General features: G+C 42.0%; 1 protein-coding gene across 1 annotated transcript; it reads right to left on the bottom strand.

Moving 5' to 3' along the window:
- Positions 1 to 4,945: 4,945 nt before the first annotated feature.
- On the bottom strand, positions 4,946 to 19,911 carry LOC102872843 (60S ribosomal protein L3-like; the record flags this gene model as incomplete). The annotated part of the gene is made up of 4 exons (XM_006890381.1): positions 4,946 to 5,010; positions 11,418 to 11,507; positions 16,145 to 16,639; positions 19,899 to 19,911. Coding segments are annotated over 4 exons (663 nt in total), but the record flags the coding sequence as incomplete, so codon positions are not given.
- Positions 19,912 to 19,952: the final 41 nt, after the last annotated feature.

Genomic DNA, 19,952 nt, shown 5'->3' with positions numbered 1-19,952 from the left:
TTCTTCCTACCCACCTGTCCCCTCCAGTTCACTCTTCTCTTTGAAAAGTAAAATTCTTTCATTGTTATACAATCCCTCCCCCTAAGTCCACTCCACTGTATAGCCTTCGATCTGGACTGAGAAAGATCAGATAAATTATGTGTACTGCATTGAAACAGATGAGAGCGAGAACAGTTTAAAAAGTATAAATGATTAGGTATTATTGTCATGACACGAGTCAAACATTCTTCTAAGTGGTATAGCACTGGTCTGTCCACTTGCTGTACAGAGGTAACTTGTGGTTGCTGTGATGCTATACACTGTGACACTGATGTGTCCAATGCGATAATGGTGACCCATGGTGGACAGTGTTTCGAGGAGCTCCCCAATTAAAACAAGTTTGGAAGCAGGAGTGGCATCCACTTCCGAAATAGCTTGCCTCTGAAAACCATATGAACATGGAGAAAATGATGAAAGTTATACAAGTGTTCAGGTCTTTCATTCACAGGGTCACTATGAGTCATCTACGACTCGACACCACTTAACAACAACAACAACATATCTGTTATGGTGCCAGGCAACACAGGCCATCACAAAATGTTTTACATTAAGCAGAATTCCACGAGTAACCTGCTAAAAATTGTGTTTTGATATCAAGAAATACATGAGGTTCAGTTGATTACACTCACAGTCACAAAGAAAGGAACAGACCTTTTGCCAAGGCCCTTGCCTGGGAGAACTACGTGGTTAATTTTCACCATGACATGCCAAGAAAAGCCCGCCTTCCAGACCGGAAGGAATAAGGCACCTTTATTTAAACAGCCCGTTTCCAGTTTTGTGTGGCTGTTGATATTACTGGACTAGTGACAGAGGCCAAGGCAGGAAAATGGGCTGCATTACTTATAACACTTTGAATGTGGACCCATCAACTTGGAGGAAGGAAAGGATTTAAAACGAGTCTTAGGGGGAGGGGGGAGAAATCCTTCTTGCCCATAAGAGATTCTTCCACTGTGTTGTCATACAATCTTGAAAACCTCCACAGAACAGTAGACCACTCTCATTGGATGTATGCAAATTATCCCAGACCCAGTGGTTTCCTGCCAAGGAAAAAACTTATAATAACAGAGCAAGAATGCAACCCGAGCCCTCGCTCTCTGAAACCCCTGAAAGAACAGAGTTGCTCTTGACAGGGCAATTTCAGCCCTTGACATTCCAGGAAACAGTTTAATAATGTCATTGAGGCTGGAGTTGTAACCAGTCCTAAGACATAGCAACACAAATACGGTACATGAGGATCGAAAAGATCAATTCAGGGACCATCATTCAGCCTTACAGTTTAAAAGCAACCACCACCACTGCAACAAAAAGCAAGCAAGGCATCCTAATGAAACTTAACATTGTCACTCCCGATTAAACCCCACGGAGGAAAGAGAAGGGCTCTTGCCAAGAAATCGCAGACATGAAGGACTATTTCCTTTTTCCATTTACTCTGCTAGGTGCTGGGTCCACACCATAGCCAGGATGTGACACCCCAACGAGGCCGTATTTTGATCGTTAAAATATACACACGCAGACGTTATAACCCCACCCTGGAGCCTCACAGGCCTGTAAGAGGCATGCTGGCCTTTAGATTTCAATGTGTTTCATTTTCTCTGGGTGCCATACAGCCAAAAAAAGGTTACGAGACTCGAGTTAAAAGTCAGGAAATGGAGTCAATGCCCCATGCTATGACATCATTTTCGTGCAACGCAGCGAATCAACAATATTTTCTGCAGGAAAAATACGAGATGGCAGGCAGCCTTCGTAAGCCCAATGTTTGCAGGGAAAAAGGTGTCAGATGACCAAGCTTCAACTCCACCTCCCTTCTCCCTGTTTCCTGGCTCCATCTGCTCAGAGGGTAAGAGCAAGACACTCAGACCACGTTCGTCTTTTCACAATGCTGGCAGAGGGACAAGAAGTCTGCACTGCCAACCCAAAGACATACAACACGAACCCACCAGAGCTCCGTGGGAGAAACATGGTCAATCCCCTCCTGTGCAAGTTCCAGCCTCTGAAAACCCACTGAAGAGTCAGCTCTGAGTTGATTCTGACTGAACACCTCATGGCAACAAGCTGCACTGCAATCCCGAAGTCACGGGGTTCAAATCCACCAGTTTCTGCAGGCACAATCTCAGCCTGTGTCATTATCGCCTCCGAAAACCCACTGGAGGGTCAGCTATTGGTCGGTTCTGGCTCCATGGTACACAACAACAACGACGATATCAATTGATGACAATAACCACCACTGCTACCGTATATTTAAAGGACACTCTGGTAGCTTAGTGATAAAGGGTTACACTGCCAACTCAGAAGAACTTGGTTCAAATCCACCAGCTTCTCTGTAGGTAAAAGATGGGCAGTTTCCTACCACGTGACTTACTGTCTCTGAAAGCCCACCAGAGGGTCAGCTGTGGTCGGTTCTGACTCAATAGTCCATTTAAAGGCAGCCTGGTGTCATAATACATTGTGTGCTGCACTGCTATTGGAAGCTTTGGCAGTTCAAATCCCCAAGAGAACGATGAACAGTCATCTACAGTAAAGATTTCCAACCTGATAGAGGGTCACAGTGCATTGGAATCATCTTGATGGCAATGAGGTTTTTGTGACTTATTTTATTTTATACAACTTTTTCATTGGTTTGCTTACAAAGTTTAGATATACATAATTCTTCATCCATATTGTTTCATACAATCATTCCCACACACTCCTTTTTTTGTTTTTATTATTAATTTCAGTAAAAATTTACAAAGACTTTGGATTTCCATTTATTCATTGTTGCACTTTTCTTCCCTCTCAACCCTTCCCCCAGTACACTACCCTCTTGTAAAACAAAAATTCTTTCATTGTTTTACAAATCCTCCCCCAGATCCACTCTACCATGTAGCCTTTGCTCTGGACTCCTGTCATGACAAAAATACTTAATCACATATCCCTTTTAAACAGTTTTCTCCCTCATCTGTTTCAATGCAGTAGACATTATTGAACCCATCTTTCTCAGTCTTCCCCCAACCCCGATGTCAGTCCCATTTTTACAACAGTGGCACCATGCAGTATTTGTCCTTTTGTGACTGAGATATTTCACTCAGCATAATGTCCTCCAGGGCCACCCATTTTTAATAATATTGCATGAGTTCCTTGTTTTTCAATGCAGCATAGTATTCCATTCTGTTTTATAAAATTAATCACCAGTGGACCTTGCCCTTCATTACCATGTCTTTTCACCCAGATCCTGCCTGTTTGCTTCACCTCCTACCAAACTACCAAACTGTGCAGCCTTGTGGTTTCAATCCTATCTCTCCTCACCCCTCCGCTCCCTCCTTCTCGAGTTCCCATACATGTTTTAATAGTTCTCCTTCTATTTTTATAATAATGGACTCATGCAGTATTTGTCCTTATGAGACTGTGTTAGTTCACACAGCAAATGCTCTCCAGCCTCTCCCAAGTTACATAGTATTTTTCAAAATCATCGCTCCTGAGTGCCGCATAGCATTCTATTGTGTTAATTGTACTATAGTTTCTCAATCCATTTGTTTGTAGTTGGACATTTGGGCTGTTTCCATGTTCTTGCAATGGTGAATAATGCTGCTATGAACATTGGTGTACAAATCTCCAATTGTGTCTCATTTCCACTTTCCTTGGGACATATTCCTTGTAGTGGAGTTGCTAGATCATAGGAAGTTTTTCTGTTCAACTTCTTGAGGAAACGCCAAACTGTCTACCAGAGTGGTTGTACTGTTTTACAATCCCACCAACAGTGTATGAGGGTTTCCATCTCTCCAAGTCCTCTCCAACATTTATTGCTTCTGTCCTGCTAAACTTTGCCACTGCTAAGGGGGTGAGATGGTAACTCATTGTAACTTGACAAATTTTAAATGAAGGTATGCTAAAATCCAGTTACAGAAATGATGAGATATTTTAAATGCTAAAGCAATAGGCACTTGAAAACAAAACAAAACAAAACAAAAATACAAACTGTAATAAGATTTTACCAGTTACAAAATAACCAGCAGCTCTGACTCCTGGCCACCCTGTGGGAGTCAGAACAGATTCAGGGGCTAATTTCTCAGAAGTAGATCACCAGGCGTTACTTTTTATGCACCTCTGGCTCGACTAAGAAGTTTCACTTTTATGTTAGTAGCCAAGCATGATAACTGTTTATACCGCCTCAGATCCCCACTTACAAAATGCAGTTCCATCTGCCTTTGGTTTGGCAGCACAACTCCGTAGATCACAAATCCGCTACGGCACCATTTTATGAAATAATTTTACTTCTTTTTTAAAAAATTGTTACATAAACAGAACCATAAGTTACGATCCTCTAGACTGACCAGAAAGAGCTAGGGATTAAAATCCCACTCTGTCTCTGATTTCCAAATCCTGCTATCTGATAGAGGGCTGAGTTTGCCTTTTTCTGACTCATACAAATGTCACAGAAACCAATAATAGGTGGTCTTACGATGAGACACGTTTTTTGGTGAATAATGAAGCCGCTTTTGAATCCAATGCTGGCTTTCCCTAGGGAAGTACGTTGAACATCTCTGGGGGGAATCCAGAAACCCACAACTGAGACTATGCCTGAATGTGAATCCTCTGCCAAATGTACCTCCTGACGCTACTATTACCCCCAGCAAACAGAAATCTTTCTAGGATTGACTTAAACGTGCTGCCGTCAACGTAGCACAGATTTTGCTGGGGCAAGAGGTGTAGCGATTAGGAGCCAGAAAGTAGGTTTCAGCCAGGCTGGAAGTTGAAGTTTAGTGTCACACTTGACCGCCAGATATGGTAGGCATATATTCCAAGGCTCCGTGTACTGCCCAACGACTCCATTACAGACTTGAATGAAACAAGAGGGCTTTAATACCCTGGGACACTACATCACACCACCCATGTCCATTTCTGAACTTGTAATTTAGTCCAGATTAAAGGGTTAGGCTGTGGAGTGGGGGTGGGGGTGGGGGTAGGCTATGTGCAGGGCCCAGTAGCCCCCAAAACCTAAAGGAAGAGCAGTCCGAGAGGGAGAACCCTCACGGACACTTGTCTCCACTGCCCCGTGGCCTCAGGCTACTCCCAGAGACCTTCCTTCTTTCCCCGGATATCCTCCACCCTGTCACGGGAGGTTTGTGGCAGACGTGGCCCTCAAATGTTTTTTAAATTAGGGGAGGGGATACAGGCGAAGGCAGGAAAGCAGCTGGGTGCCTGGTCAGTGCAACCAGGTCTCTGTTCACTTCCATCTTCCCTCGTCCAAAGTCTCAAGGTCTGTGGCACGAGCGCCAACCTCTGCCATTTCTCTTTCACTGGCTTTTCTTAGATATTCATGGACAGACTCATCAAGTAGTGACTGCAGATGCGACAGAGAGAACAGCCCCTGTTATTGCTCTGGTTTTGTCTGCTTGGGTACAGAATTAATAATAAATCCCTTTCACTGAAGTAGAGACCCAGGTTGGCATTGTCCACCAGAGTTGCACCTCTAACCCCAAGACAGCATCTCTCAGTCTCTTTAAACCACAAGTGGCTCAGGGAGAAAGGTGGTCCTTCTCCTCCTGTGCAATTTACAGCCCAGCAGAAAACTGCCGGAAGACAAGCGGGGGCTTGGTTCCAACTCAACGGCAATGAGTTGCTTTCTTTCTCTTTTTTTTTTTGCCCCCCAAAATTGGAAAGTGTTTTATTCTGCTCTACATGGGAATGATATAAATCAGAGACAATTCAGCAGAAATTAAGAGAAGGAACTTCCACAAATTAAATTTATTTTAAAAAAATCTATGGATCCAAAATATGTTCTAATTAAAAATAAGACACACACAAAACCCCCAAATTTTGAGGATGAATTTTTACTACCGGAATTCTTCAGATTTGTGCTAGTCATGGTACCAGTAGCAAGGAAATTAAGAGACAAATTGCATTGGTAAAGTCTGCTGCCAGTGACCTCTTCAAAGTTCTGAAGAGCAACAATGTCAATCTGGAGACTAAGGCGCACCTGATAATGGCCATGGTCTTTGCAATCACCTGCTATGCATCAGAAAGCAGGACAATGACTAGGGATGACAGAAGGAAAACTGATGTCAATGAGTTTCACTTAGAGGTGAAAACAGAAGAGAGGTAAAAATTTTCCACTAAAAAACCTAATTTATGGCTTCAGAAAGGTGACATCCTTGTTTCTGTAATTTATGGCTTCAGAAAGGTGACATCCTTGTTTCTGTAATTGCTACATTAGAAGCAATATTGCTATAGAAAGTGCTAGGTTTGCTAGGGTAGAATAAGTAACTGAAAGGTTGGAGGTTTGAGTCCACCCTTAATAAACCATTGCAAACCATACAGAGCTCAGTTGTTCTTCTCTGACACGCCTGGGGTCTCCATGAATCAGAATCAACTCAATGGTTTACTGGTTTTATGGCTGTTGAAAAAAAAATAATAGCAAGGATGCTTCGTGACACTGTTTAAAAGGACTCACAATCAGGGCTGCTTCTGTAAATCATCACCCAGCAAGAGGACAAACCTTAAGATGACAAACAGACTCTCTCTGGAGAAATTAGCACTTTTCTGAAGGCTTTCTACATTTGCCCTGGGATGAGTCCGAAAACGCTGTGTAGTTGTCATACCTTTTCTTCCCTGTCCTGGGGGGTGTTCTCTTAAAGGTCATGGGTGTTTATAAAGGAATCATTCTTTCCAAGAGGTGTCAAAAGTGTAGGCGTTCTAAGGTTAAGAAGAACAATAAGCTTAGAAAGAAATACTGAATTTCAAATCATACACAAGAAATCTGAAAGCCCCAAATGATTGGCTTGCTTCTGCTTTTTTAAATTTATCTGCTCAGTTTACATGGCTATACTATCTAATCACTCTCATTTGAGAATCCCTTACTCATTTCCTATAGTTAAGTCTGTGAGGCAGAAAGGGAATTTACCTTACACTTGGTCTATTTGTATAGTCACCAAATCTGCAGCTTGGGGTTTTGATTGCTGTTGGAGCAGCCCTCCTGCTTGTCCGTACAGGCTGTGTCATTTAACCTAAGTATTCCGATGAGACTTGTTTTAGACTCTCCCCTTTCACCCTGCTCTAGGCGAGGATCAAATGATCAAAGCTTCCTGTATTTTTCAGAGATGACCTCTACTTTCTTCTGAGCATTTCTCACATTTTCTGTTTGTAGATGTTTCTGCAAAGACAGAATTACTGTTCTACTTCCTAAGTCTACATTTCATAAGACAAAACCCTCATTGGTCCTTTGACACCCTGGATGAGGGAATTTCCTTCTGTGGATAGACACGGTCATATCCACTGGGATAAACAGTTAACAGAATTGGCAGGTAAGGAAAAGGTTTATAAACTTTATGTTACAGTGATGAGACTGATCAGGAAGAGTAAGAGTATTTTAAAGCACAAACTCAACTGTTATCAATTCTACTTTAATGAACCAAAACAGTAAACAAATGAAAGTTATTTTTAAAAAATGAACCAAAACTACCAACCCATTGTTTTGGAGCTGATTTTGACTCACAATAACTCTACAGGAAAAAGGAGAATTACCTATCAGGTTTCCTAGGTACTTTTTCCTTCTTTTCTATTTTAAAATAAATTTGATTTTAACTGTGATTTTTTTTCTTTTTTTTTAATGGATATTTTAATGAAAGTTTACAGAGACTTTGGATTTCCATTCAAACATTATTGCACATTTTCCTCCCTCCCCACCCCTCCCCCCAGTTTGCTTTTCTCTTTGAAAAGAAAAAAAAAATCTTTCATTGTTATATAACCCCACCCCCACCCCATCCCTCAGTCCACTTTACTATGCAGCTCTTAGTCTGGACTTTTGTGATGAAAATAATGCCTAATCATATAAGCCTTTTAAACAGTTGTGTCCCTCATCTGTTTCAATGCTGTATATATTATTTATCCCCTCTTTTTTTTTTTAGGTTCCCTCCAACCCTGATGTCAGTCCTGTTTTACAACTGTGGCACTATGCAGTATTTGTCCTTTTGTGATTGAGATATTTCACTCAGCATAATGTCCTCCAGGGTCACCCATTTTGTATAATAATTCATGAGTTCCTTGTTTTTCAATGCAGTGTAGTATTCCATTGTGTGAATATACCAGAGTTTCTCTATCCATTCATTTTTGGTTTTTTTCTTTTAAAATTTTATTTGTGTGTGTGTGTGTGTAGCATCAAATCAGATCTGGCAGGTACAGGAGGGGATTGTCCCTTCTTCTCCAGCAGAGCATCTGGTGGATTCAAACCTCATACCTCTGAGAATACAGTACAGCTTCTTGCCACTAGGCCACCAGAGCTCCTTATCCATTAGTTTTTTGATGGGCACTTGGGTTGTTTCCAACTCCTTGCTATTGTGAACAAAGCCTCAATAAACATGAGTGTGCATATATCTGCTTGGGAGGCAGTTATGGTTTCTTTGGGGTATATTCCTAGTTTTGGAATTACTGGGTCAAATGGAATTTCTGTTGCTATTTGCAACTTTTTGAGAAAGTGCCATGCTGCCTTCCACAGTGGTTGCACTCCCAACAACAGTGAATAAGAGTTCCAGTTTCTCCACAACCTCGCCAGCATTTGGTGCTTGCTGCTGTGTTGAGTTTTGCTATTCTGATTGGGGTGAGATGACATCTCGTGGTGGTTTTGATTTGTATCTCCCTAAATCCCAGGCACTTTTTACAGGGGTATGGCCACACCTTTCTTCTTTGGAGCCGCTGTTGAGCCTGAACTTTTTGTTAGTGGTTTGTTGTTGTTGTTATGTGCCGTTGAGTCGCCTGCGACTCATAGCGACCCTATGTACAACAGCCCTAAACTCCACTCTGTCCTGTGCCAATCGCACTGTCTCTGACACTCCCATCCCAATAGTCCCAGTCACTGAATCAATCCACCTCATAGAGGGCCTTCCTCTCCTGCGCTGTCCCTCCACCCTCCCAAGCATGATGTCCCTCTCTAAGAACCGGTCTCTCCTCGCAACATGTCCAAAGTAAGTTAGACAGAGCCTCAGAATCCTTGCCTCCAAGGAGCCATCCGGTTTAACCCTTTCCAGGACAAATCTGTTTGTTTTCCTAGCAGTCCATGGTATTCTCACTACTCTTCTCCAGCACCACAGCTCAAAGGCATCAATTCTCCTTCTATCCTCCTAGGTCATTGTCCAACTCTCTGATGCATAACAAGTAATTGCGAAGACCATGGCCTGTATCAGATGCACCTTAGTCTCCAGAGAGACACCACTGCTCTTCAGCACTTTGGAGAGGTCCCTAACAGCAGACTTTCCCATGGCAATGCGCCTTTTAATTTCCTGGCTACTGGTGCCAAGACTGTTGACTATGGAGCCAAGCAAACTAAATCTGTGTACAATCTCAATCTCTTCACCATCCATCCTGATGCTGCCAATTGGTCCAGTGGTGAGAATCTTTGTCTTCTTGACATTGAGCCTCAATCCATATTGTAGGCTGCAGTTCTTGACACTCTGCAGCAGGTGCTTCAGGTCCTCCTCAGTTTCAGCAAGCAGGGTTGTGTCATCCGCATAACACAGATTGTTGATAAATCTTCCACCAATCTTGACCCCACATTTCTCCTCATAGAGCCCAGCCTCCCGGATAATCTGTGCTTTAACCATGGTACCCCCCACCCAGAGAGCCTTTGAAATAACCAACTAATCAAACTACCTTATGAAATTTATTTTACTTTTTAGTCATGATTTTAATGGGTGTGTATATATCTACTTGGATGGCAGTTATGGTTTCTTTGGGGTATATTCCCATTTTTCTTTTGAGCAGCAGCTAGTGGATTTGAACCACTTGCCTCTGGGTTGGCAGTGCAATTCTTTATCCACTAGGCTGTGAGAGCTCCTTTACACCAAACTAGGAAATAGAGGCTCCCAGCCCCGTTCACAAAACATAACCAATACAAGAAAAACAACAACAATCCTTCTTAAAAAAAACAACTTAAGAGAAGTCTAATTGGTGAAATACTTACCAAGCTAAGGACTGAAAAAGAAAATCATTTCACTTTTTTGAGTCTGACTATGTTTTCCCACCTGCAAAATTCAGGAGTTAGCAGTAATTATTTGTATGGTCTCTCAATCCTAAAATTCTGGAGCTACACAAAAGTATATGCCAGTATTAACAGTAGATTTAAAGAGCTCCAACTTCACTTGCTTTGTTTGGCAAATTTCATGTAGAAGATGAAATTAAGACTTCAGGTAGAAAAACGGGATGCTATTGTAGACAATTGTTTTACATAGGGTCGCTATGAGTCACAGGCGACTCGACGGCGATAAATCTGGAGCTTGATTCTAGAGAGCATAGAAAGGCTGGGGAGATGGAGCCGAAGCAGAGATCTAAGAGGGCAGGACTGAGTGTAGTGTGCTGCAGACTTCAGCTCAGTTCATCAGCAAGGATTTTCTTTTTCTCAAGTTCCTGTCTTTGACAAGGTATTCTGAAAGGGGCGCCCTGAGATAACATGGCCGAGGATTAGAAACCAGGCTAAGTTTAGTAGATTGTGAAAACACCCTACCATCTAGCTTTGTAAGAGTAGCTGTAGAAAGGCATCTGTAACTAGAGAGGGCTTAGAAAATATTTTAAGAATGCTCTGAGGTTCAGCTTCAAACGTGGGTCCTGGCAGAGGATAGTGAAGAAAAAAAAAAACAAAAAAACAACTCAGTGGCTGCAGGCAGCCAGGAGATGGTAAGCAGAATGGAATTATCCTCTCCGAGTACAAACCCTGTCTGGGCAGCCACCATTTGGGAGGGGAACTTAAAACTGTTACAAACAGTCGCTTTGTCTACACACTGAGGCAGAATCTCCATCTGTCCTCACAGCAGAAGTGACACTTTGGTGTCGTAGAAATATTTCCCACACAACTCATTTCTCCAGTGATAGAAAAGTGGGGGAAATGGATTTTATTTTAGTATTCTGTATTCTCTCACACCATGATCACTAAGGGAAGCACGCTGTATTGCCTCTTCTGCTTTGCCTGCCAGGAAGTTAGAAACAAATTACTCGTAAACATCTAACCTCCTTTTTGGTATTTTCAATGTCTCCCTTGATACTTTGCTCTTATCATCACAGCTCTGTTGCATTTACATTTTTCATTACATGCCACCCTATTCACTGACTTAGAACACAGATATTTATTGAGCATTTACTGTGTGCCAGGCAGATCAAATCTGTTTGGAAAGCAAATGGGCTGTGATGGAATGTGGCTCTGGATTGACAGACAGGAAATCCCAGCTTTGGTATCAACTGTGTGTCTGACTCACACTCTGTTTAGGTTTTAAGGCTTGGTGTTTATATTTGGGATACAGTTCAGGCATTTTCCAGATGAACAAGAGTTTCAGAGCTGCTAGCTGGTGTTCCTAATAACTCACTCCATCTTCATCTCAGTTAAGAATGGATTCCCCCCACCCCAGGGTCTTTGATCTTACAGTTGCAGACATCCTGGCACCAGGGAGCCTTAAAGGTCAGGATCCAAGGCACACAGAGGTCGATGAAATCAGGGGACACCTTAGCAGTCGCTGAGAATGCAAGGGGGTGAGCACTACAGTGTCCAAGACGGATGAATGATGTCATTTGTGCATAAATAAGTGTGCACTTAGTGAGTTGCCTGTGACCCAACAGGTGTATTTAGGAACAATTCCGTTTGCAAGACATCCTCAGAGGAGAAAAAGCCAATACATTTTGTCTCCTTTAATCAGTGTAGGGTAGCAGAGTGTGTATGAGGAAATACCTTGCACAAAGAATTCCCCAGTGTCATCTTAAGGGGAAAATGGACAGTTTTCCTTCCACAAAGATTTACAACCTTGGACATCTGATGGAGGGCTGTTATGAGCCACAAGCCATCAATGACAGTGAGTTTGTGGGTTTTTAATCAGTAAAGTTTCCTCCCCCACCCCCAAAAAAAGCATTTTTGAGTACTGAGGTAAGAGTTTAAATCTGAACTTAGTTAGCTCATGCATAGGATGGAAGTTTGAGCCCACAGCCTACCTGTAGGATAAAGATAGGATAGTTCTTTTCCATAAAGATTGATCGCCTTGGAAACACTATAAGGCTATTGTCCTCTGTCCTCTAGGGTTGCTACGATTTTAATCCAAGGGCAGTGGGTTTGAGTGTGGACACTCTATGCTTCCCTGATGGCTTGACCCCATCAGAAAGAACTCGGAAACCCAGTGGAGGGGGTCAGCTATGAGCCCGTCACAACTCGATGGCAATGCATGAGTGATTTAACCTCTTCTAACTCTCATTTCTGCAGTCTTGCAGAAATTGACGACGACTTGAAGCATTTACTGAAGGTCAAGGACTATAGACTTCAATATGAGTTACAGCTCAACCACAAGAAAGCAAAACTCCTCACCACTGTGTCAACTGGCAGCTTCATGAGAGATGGAGAAAAGACTGAAATTGTCGTGTTTTCTTTTACTTGGATCCACAATCAATATCTTTAGTAGCAGGAGTCAAGAAATCAAAAGATAGGTTGTACTGTTGTAGAATGGGACTGTCCTTGGGGTTGGGGAGAGACTGAGTAAGATGGGTTCAATAATGTATACTGCACTGAAACAGAGGAGGGAGAAAACTGTTTAAAAGAGACATATAACTAGGTATTTCTGTCATCACAGGAGACTAGAGCGAGGGCTACATGGTGGAGGGGACCTGGGGGAAGGTTTGTAAAACAATGAAAGAATCTTTTACTTTTCCATAATTTTTGACTCATGTACTTATAACTTGTTAGTCAAATTTGTGTCTTCTAGGTTGCAACAGCCCCATGATACATCTTCAAGGATATGAACATGTACGGCCAAGCACAATCAATAAGAGTGCATCTAAATTCCAAAATCAATCTCCATAATAGTCTATGTGTTTCCTACTGCCAAAGGGGCCCTTTAGAGTAGTGAGAGAAGATCTTCACCCTGAAACCCACAGCGTCCCTTTTCAGCAGGAAGTAGCTAAGAGAATACGCCATCCCCTTTTCCTTATGACTCAGGGTGAAGTCTCTCTCAGGGAGGAGTGATAGGGAATGGCAAAGGACACACTGACAAAGAAGATTAATCAGAACTGGCTTTGACAAGCACTGTGGCATTTGGACAAGAACAAACTGGGAGGAGGGTAGAGAGAATAGTGCAACAATGAATGAATGGAAACCCAAACTCTGTAAATGTTTTTGAAAATTAATAAAATATAATTATAGAAGAAAAAAAAAAGATAGGTTGTTTGAAAAGAGGAAATCTGCTATCAAGAATCTCTCCAAAGTTCTAAAGAATAAGGACATCTGTTTTAAGACGAAGGTATACTTAGTCAAAGCTTTAGTCTTTTCAATTGCTCCTTGAGCATCTGAAAGTTGGATGATGAATAAGGAAGGCAGAAAAAAGAATAAATGTCTTTGCACTGTGGTGTTTGCAAAGAGCATTGATTATACTAGGGGCAGCCAAAGAACAAGCAAATCTATGGAAGTGTAACCAGAGTGCTCCTTAGAGGCAAGGAGAGTGACACTTTATTGCACTTACTTTGGGCATATTTTGAGGAGGAACTAGTCCTTAGAGAAAGAGACCTCACCTCATGCTGGGAAAGGTAGAAGATTGGCGAAAGAGAAGCATACCCTCAACGAGATAGACTGAGTTCGTGACTGCCAGAGTGGATCTGAGCATGACAGAGATCATGAAGCCAGATAGGATAAGGTTCAAATCTACATGGCCTCCCCAAGGAAAAGACTGATAGTCCAATAACCAAATGAGCAAAAGGCACAAAAAGACGTTTCACAGAGGAAGACCTTCAGATGGTCAGCAGGCACGTGGAGAAACGCTCAGAATCACTGGTAATCAGAGAGACACAAATAAAAACCACAAGGAGATACCATCACATCAGTAGCAATAGCCAAGTTATAACAGGACAGCAAACAATAAAGCTTGGAGAGATTGTGGAGAAACTGTCACTCTTGTTCACTGCTAATGGGATTGTAAAATGGTAAAACCACTCTGGAAGGTAGTTTGGAGTTTCCTCAAAAATGTTAACATAAAATGTCTCAGATGAGCCAGCTACTCTGCTACTAGGAACATACCCCAAGGAAATTAGAACAGAGATGCTAACATAAATGTGTTCACTTATGTTAATAGCAGCATTTATTTGCAATGGCAAGAAAATGGAAATAGCCCAAATGCCTATCAACAAAGCAAAGAGATGAGAAATTGTAGTACATTCACACAATGGAATGCAATACTAAGAAACAACAGTTTCATAAAATAGTACATAACTTGGAAAAGTCTAGAAGGTACTTTGCTGTGTGAACAAACTCAGTCTCATAGGACAAACACTGAAAAAGGCAATTATTTTAAAAACAGAAGGATTAACTAGTAAGAAGTGTAAAAGTGTAAAAGTCCAAAAAAGGAAAAGGAGGAAGGGGCTGTAAAAAGGGAAGAGTGGAAATCACGAGGATATTAGAGTTTAGTGGCTTGATGGGGAGGGGTGAAGAAATAGGAAAGATTTAATAGGGGCTTGAAAAGACAGGGTAAAAATTGACATAGATCAATTGTAACAACTGATGGCCTTTGATTCAAGCACAATGCATAGTGATCCTGTGAACAACAGGCCTGAAGCCCCTCTCCAACTATCAACATTTATCAACGTTCATAGAGTTTTTGGAGGCAGGTTGCTTAGGAAGTGGATGCCACTTCTGCCTGAAAAACAATGTAAATCAAAGATTGTCTGAAACACAATGCACATGAATGTAACACAATGAAAATGGATCATTGTATGCAAACTATCTAAAAGGAAGAAAACATCTGTTATTCATAGCAGCACTACAAGAGATAGTCAACTTAACAGCACGTAACAACAAACCTATGAAGAAGCGTATTACATTTGGAGGAAGACTCATCAATAACCTTCAGTGCACAGATAATACAACCTTGCTTGCTGAGACGGAGGAGGACTCGAAGCATATGCTGCAGAAGGTTGAACACTGCAATCCTCGATACGGATTGTATCTCAACTTCAGGAAAACAAATATCCTTGCCGCTGGATAGATAGGCAACATCATGATGGATGGGAAAAGCATTGAGACAGGCAACGACTTCAACCTACCTGGATCCACGATCAATACACTTGATACGAGCAGTTAGGAGATCAGGAGACATACACACCGGGCAAGTCTGCAGTCAGAGACTTTCTCCAAATTACAGAGAAGCAGTGGTGTCAGTTTGAGGACTCAGGTGTGCCTCATTCAAGTCACGGTCTTCTCAGTGACTTGCTTTGCTTCTGAGAGCTGGACAATGACTAAGGATAACAGAAGAAGAATTGAAGCCTCTGATCTGGCATGCTGAAGGTCCCACAGACTACCAAAAGAATAAACAGATATGTCTTGGAGAAGGTGCAGCCAGAATGCTCCTTGGGGGCAAAGATGACAAAGCTTTTTGTCTCACATCCTTTGGACATATTGTTGAGGGAGCCTTTTCTCTAGATTGAGACATCTACCTACCTGGAGAGGTAGAAGGTTAGCGAAAGGGACCAAGCGGGTTGACCTGGTGACTACAGCAATGACCTTGAGTGTGTCAGAGATTGGGAGGATAAAATGGATTGTAACAGATAGATCTGTTGTTCATAGGGTCTCTGTGAATTGTACTCAACTCAACAGCACCTAACAACAACAGCTCTCTTCATCAATGATTGATGACTATGAATTCTAATGTCATTTTCAGTTCCATTTTACACACATGCACATATACACATAGGGTAGCCGCCATCATCACCATCCTCTTCAAAGACAACAATAAATAATATACAGACAGTTAGAGAGATCATATTTCAACATTGCTAATACTGAAGGACAAAGTTGAGACCTACATGACGATTAATGTCAATACCTTTCTGATCGGATTATTATTTTCCAGATTTTTAATAGCATGTCCAAATCCACAACCACTGTTTTAAACAGAGTTCTAAGATGCATACATGTACACCTAGTATTCATGTAGTCACATAATGCTTAGCATAGTGGTGTGTGCTTATAATAAACAGGAAAAATACCTGCATAACTTGGGACTTAGAAAATGGTTTACAAGCATATTATTTCATATCACATATTTTATATATTTTTTATTAATTTTTTTCAACTGGAAAATAATTTTTTATTGGGATCCCTCCATCTAGTCCTGACATTAGGTACCTTCTTCTTTTGCAATGCGGTCTTTCTTAAGTGGTCCCACGAAGGCCGCCTTCTCCTCCATTGTCTGGAAGTGGCCATGGCCAAACTTGGAGGTGGTGTCGATGAACTTGAGATCAATCTTCTCCAGAGCCCGGCATTTGGTCTGCACCAGCAAGGACTTGCAGAGAGTCAGCACTCGCTTCTTGGTCCCCACCACACAGCCTTCCAGCATAACAAAGTCGTTGGTCACTTCACCATAGTGGACAAAGCCACCCAGAGGACTGATGCTCTTGCCTGAGAGATCGTAGTCAGTGGAGGCATTGTTCTTGATCAGCTTGCCGTCCTTGACAAGGTAGCCTTGGCCAATCTTGTAGATTGTCTTGTTGATCTCCGTGCGGTGATGGTAGCCCTTCTGCCCAGCACGGGCCACAGAGAGGCCACTCGGGCAGGATGCCAGGCGCAGCCCTCTGTGGGTCTTGCGGGGTAGCTTCTTGGTGTGCCAGCGGCTGGTGACCCATTAGGTCTTAGAATCTACCTTCCCAACCAGATGCCGGAGGATCAAGTGCGGCAGCCGCCCTGCTCCCCTCACCACCTCTGACCACAGGCTGTTCTCAATATTTTTTATTAATTTTAATAAAAGTTTACAGAGACATAGGGTTTCCAGTCATTCATTGTTACTATTTTATATATTTTTATGTTTTTATTATTTTTTATGTGTGTACCATCAAATCAGATCTGACTGGTACAGGAGGAGATGCCCCTCCTTTTCCAGCAGAGCATCTGGTGGATTCGAACTGCATACCTCTGGGATGCAGTGCAGCCTCTTGCCACTAGGCCACCAGAACTCCCTTCACATTTTTTATGTAAAACAAATTGGTACTTAGGACTATAAAGGACACACATGTATAGAAGAGCAAGGATAGGTGGGGAGGGGGGCTTAATCATAGGGTTGCACAATTTGATGAGTGGAGGAAAGGGTGTATAAAGGAAAGAAGAAAAGATCTGGCATGAAAAACAATGTATACGAATCTTATAAGTAAAATGTATAAACTTTTAAAAAACTAAAAATTAAAAAGAAACCTTTAACCAACATCATTTGGAAAACTTTATATAAGTTTGTCGTGTGCTGTCGAATTGGAACTGACTCACAGCTGACCCTCCGGTTGGATTTCAGAGGCCGTAAATTCCATGGGAGTAGATTGTCCATCCTTCTCCCATGGAGCATCTGGTAGATTCAAACTGCCTGCCTTTGGGTTTGAAACGTCTTACCGTTAGGCCACCAGGGCTCTCTCTACACAGAGTTAACATCTATATAAATTTGTTGTTGCTGTTGTGAGACACCATCAAGTAACACCTGATCCTTAGCTGACCCTCCAGCAGGTTTTCAGAGGCAGTAAATTGCAGGGGAGGAGATTGCCTATCTTTTGCCTATGACATAAATTTAGTGAAATGTTCAAAATTAATCTAAAAGATGTGTTCTCTGGTCACTTTTTATTTTGACTTTCAAAAATAATGTACATTTGAAAAGCCACAAGCTTATGCACACCCATGTTTATCGCGGCTTTGATCACAATAGCAAAGAGTTGGAAACAACTCAAGTGCCCATCAACAAACGAATGGATAGAGAAGTTCTGATATATTCACACAATGGAATACTACGCTGCATTGAAAAACAAAGAACTCACCCTCACCTCCTTGTACCCCCAATATGTTTTTCCCAATAAAACAAAACAAAACAAAGAACTCATGAAATACTATACAAAATGGGTAACACTGGAGGACATTATGCTGAGTGAAATATCTCAGTCACAAAAAGACAAATACTGCATAATACCACTGTTATAAAAGAGGACTGACATAGGGGTTGGGGGAAGACTGAGAAAGATGGATAAATAATATATACTGCATTGAAACAGATGAGGGAGAAAAGTGTTTAAAAGGGACACATGATTAGGTATTATTGTCATGACAGGAGTCCAGAATGAAGGCTGCATAGTGGAGTGACCTTCGGGGAAGGGATTGTATAACAATGAAGGAATTTTTCTTTTACTTTTCAAAGAGAAGAGCGAATTATGGGGGAGGGGTGGGCAGGAAGAAAAGTGCAACAATGAATGAATGGAAACCCAAAGTCTCTGTAAACTTTCATTAAAATTAATTTTCAAAAAACTACAAGCTTATTTACGAAGAAAAGATCTAATTATTAAAATATTAATATCTATAAAGATCAATATTGATAAGTATTCAAATATGTAGGTGTATGTATCTCATAGTCACATAAAATGAATAAAATGATACATTCAGTTTTCAAATGATAACTGAGTACCTACCATAAGGAAGGATGACTTGAATGATAAGAGTGATTCTTGTTCAGTCACTGACCAAAAGTTTGGGAATTCTAATGTACCAGAAGTAACTCAGAAGAAAGATCTGGCAACCAGGAGGCTTACAAGTTGCCTGCAAAAGAAGCCATTGAAACCCTACTGGAACACAGTTCTCTTCTAACACAATTAGGGTCGATCTGACCCTGGACCGACTCCCTGACCACTACTTTGGTTTTGATTTGCTACTTGGTTACACTGTCATAGGCACTTTGGGAGAGAGAAGCTTCATGAACTCATTGTCCGAGTCTTCAGCGATCTTGGCATTTACTGGGTATAAGGGGATATTTAACCAAGTAGTTGTTGTTACATGCCGTCGAATCGTCTGCGACTCATAGGGACCCTATGCACAAGGTCTCTGAAGCCTGGCCTGTCCTGAGCCAGTCTCACTGACTCCACCACACTTACCCTCATTGGTCCAGTTACTGTATCAATACATCTCACCGGGGACTTCCTCTCCTGCGCTGTCCTGTCCGTCCACCCTTCTGAGCATGATGTCCTTCTCCAAGGCCAGGTCCCTCCTGACCATGTGCTTAAATTATGTGAGACAGAGCTTCAAAATCCTAGTCTCTAAGGAAAAACTTGGTTTCACCCTCTCCGAGACAGATTTACTTGTTTTCTTGGTGGTCCATGGTGTGGTCACGACTCTTCTCCAGCCCCACAAGTCAAAGGCACTGATTCTTCTTCTGTCATCCTGAGTCATTTTCCAGCTTTTTGATGCATTACAAGTTATTGCAAAGCCATGGCCTGGATCAGGCGCACCTTAGTCTCCAGACTGACATCAGGAGAGTTCCCTGACAGCAGATTTTCCCAGAGCACCAAGAGCGCTGATTGTGGAGCCGAGCAAGTTGTAATTATTAACAACCTCAATCTCTTCTCTATCTATCATGATGCTGCCAACTGGCCCAGTGGTGAGAATCTTTGCCTTTTTCATGTAGACCTTCAATCCATATTGAAGACTACAGTCCTTGACCTTCTTCACCAAGCACTTCAGATCCTCCTAACTTCCAGCAAGCAAGGTTGTGTCATCTGCATAATGTAAGTTGTTGATGAGTCTTCCTCCAATCCTGATGCCACTTTTCTCCTCGTAAAGCTCAGCCTCCCAAATGATCTGTTTTGCATATGGATCGTAAAGGCATGGAGACAGGATTCATCCCTGATGCACTCTTCCTGAATTTCAACCATCCAGTGTTTCCTTGCTCTGTTCTGAGGCCTGCTTCCAGGTCCAAGTATAGGTTTCACATAAGCACAATCAAGTGTTCTGGGATTTCCATTCTTCTCAAGATCAATTTGTTGTGATCCACACAGTCAAATGCCTTTATATAGTCTATGAAACACAGACATTTCTCTGGTACTCTCTGCTTTCTGCCAAGATCCATCTGATTTGGCAATAATGTCTCTAAAGCCATGACCTCTTCTAAACCCAACTTGTGTTTCTGGTATTTCTCTGT

Source organism: Elephantulus edwardii, unplaced genomic scaffold (genome assembly GCF_000299155.1).
Source record: "Elephantulus edwardii isolate Elephantulus edwardi_28Jun2011 unplaced genomic scaffold, EleEdw1.0 scaffold00088, whole genome shotgun sequence".
NCBI classification, from domain to species: domain Eukaryota; kingdom Metazoa; phylum Chordata; class Mammalia; order Macroscelidea; family Macroscelididae; genus Elephantulus; species Elephantulus edwardii.
Note: the sequence above shows the minus strand (reverse complement) of the source record. Positions and strands in the feature narration are given on the sequence as shown.